Source organism: Triticum urartu, chromosome 6A (genome assembly GCF_056163025.1).
Source record: "Triticum urartu cultivar PI428250 chromosome 6A, HENAU_Tu73, whole genome shotgun sequence".
NCBI lineage: Eukaryota > Viridiplantae > Streptophyta > Magnoliopsida > Poales > Poaceae > Triticum > Triticum urartu.
The window spans coordinates 551,696,007-551,697,469 of NC_141878.1; the positions used below are offsets into that span (position 1 = coordinate 551,696,007).

Consider the following 1,463-nt stretch of genomic DNA (forward strand, 5'->3'; position numbering starts at 1 on the left):
TTGATACTTTCTGCAGTTTTTTTTTTGAGAACTAGGTACTTTGTGCAGAATACTCCCTCCGTCCAGAAATATTTGTCATCAAAATGGATGAAAATGAATGTATCTAGAACTAAAATACATCTAGATACATCCATTTCAATGACAAATATTTCCGGACGGAGGGGGTACATAGAAGAAAATGTAGATCGTGGGCCTGGCCCAGGTGGAGCCGGTCCGGGAGTCCAGGGCGCGATGGACCAGACCAGCCCACCGAGTCGATCTAATAGGGTTCCTGGCTTTATATAGACCGAGACGACACCGCCAAAATCCACCACGCTTTTCGCGCCGAGCCAGGAGATCCACCCGACGATGGCGGGCACCAAGCGCAGTCGGCGGAAGGGGCGCCTGGCCACGGCGGGCGATGCTCCCAGTGCCGGGGCGGGTAAGGCGTCCCCTTCGCCGAAGTTGCTCGCTACGCAGCGGGAGAGAGTCAAGTCAGATCTGCTAACCTTCCCCGAGGCGGCGGTGCTGGACGAGCGTCAGCTGTACGAGGCGGTCGACAGGATCCTCAAGGAGTCCACCCCCTCCACCGCGACCCCGACCGCCCAAGGCATGCTTCGCTTCGACGACGAATGCATCAGGGAAACCTTCCACTGCGCCAAGTGGTTTGTGACCCCCACCACCGAAGACAACCCGCCCAGCGGGTTGGTCTCGCCTGGGTGGCTGGAAGACCGGAGGCGGATGCTGGACGAGGAGATGAAGCCGGAGAAGAGGGTTGACCCCGACAACTCGCGGTTCCTGCTCGCCAAGATTCGCGTCGACTTGCTCACCAAGGGCTACGTCGAGATCCCCAAGGCGTACGTTGAGAACCCGCCCCCGCCCCTGAGACGCTCTACCATCAGCCCGCCAAAGAACATGACATCAGTGGTGGCTGGATGAAGCGGCTATGCAACGGATGCTCTTCTGGTGGTGGATTCGTCCTCATGCCCTGCACCTATATTTATCATATTTATCTATCTATCTATCAATGTGCGGAGAACTAAGTTATGCAGCAGCCCCATCTATGCAAGTTACTGTAATGTCTAGTTATGCATCTATTCAAGTGTTTAATTGAACCATCTATCCAAGTGCTTGCACTCTAATACTTGGAACTAGGTTATCCAAGTTCATGGTACTGTTACAGTGTGTATGTAGCAGTCTTAGTGTTTGTTGAACCATCTTGGAATCCAAGTTTACTACCAACTCTATATGCGGCTGTGCCCTTCTCATTTAGGTTTATTATTTTCTGTTTGTGTTGAGGTTTTACATGTGCTTTGTCTCATGACCATGTGTTGCCTTTCTGTTTCATTATGGGCACACAAGTGATATCCATGCCAACCATGTTTACACACCTTATGGCCTTCTTTTCGTTATGGATGGATTAATGAAAAACCTGTACTTGGTCCTATGTACCGCTCTGTGTCAAGTTTGCATCTTCAAATATG

At 51.4% G+C, this 1,463-nt stretch overlaps 1 protein-coding gene across 1 annotated transcript; it reads left to right on the top strand.

Annotated features, from left to right (window-relative positions):
• Positions 1-317: 317 nt before the first annotated feature.
• LOC147966241 (uncharacterized) lies at positions 318-1,226 on the top strand. The gene has a single exon (XM_087527158.1). It carries the CDS (start codon positions 349-351, stop codon positions 916-918), a length of 570 nt encoding a protein of 189 aa, XP_087383284.1. The 5' UTR covers positions 318-348; the 3' UTR covers positions 919-1,226.
• The last annotated feature ends 237 nt before the right edge of the window (positions 1,227-1,463 follow it).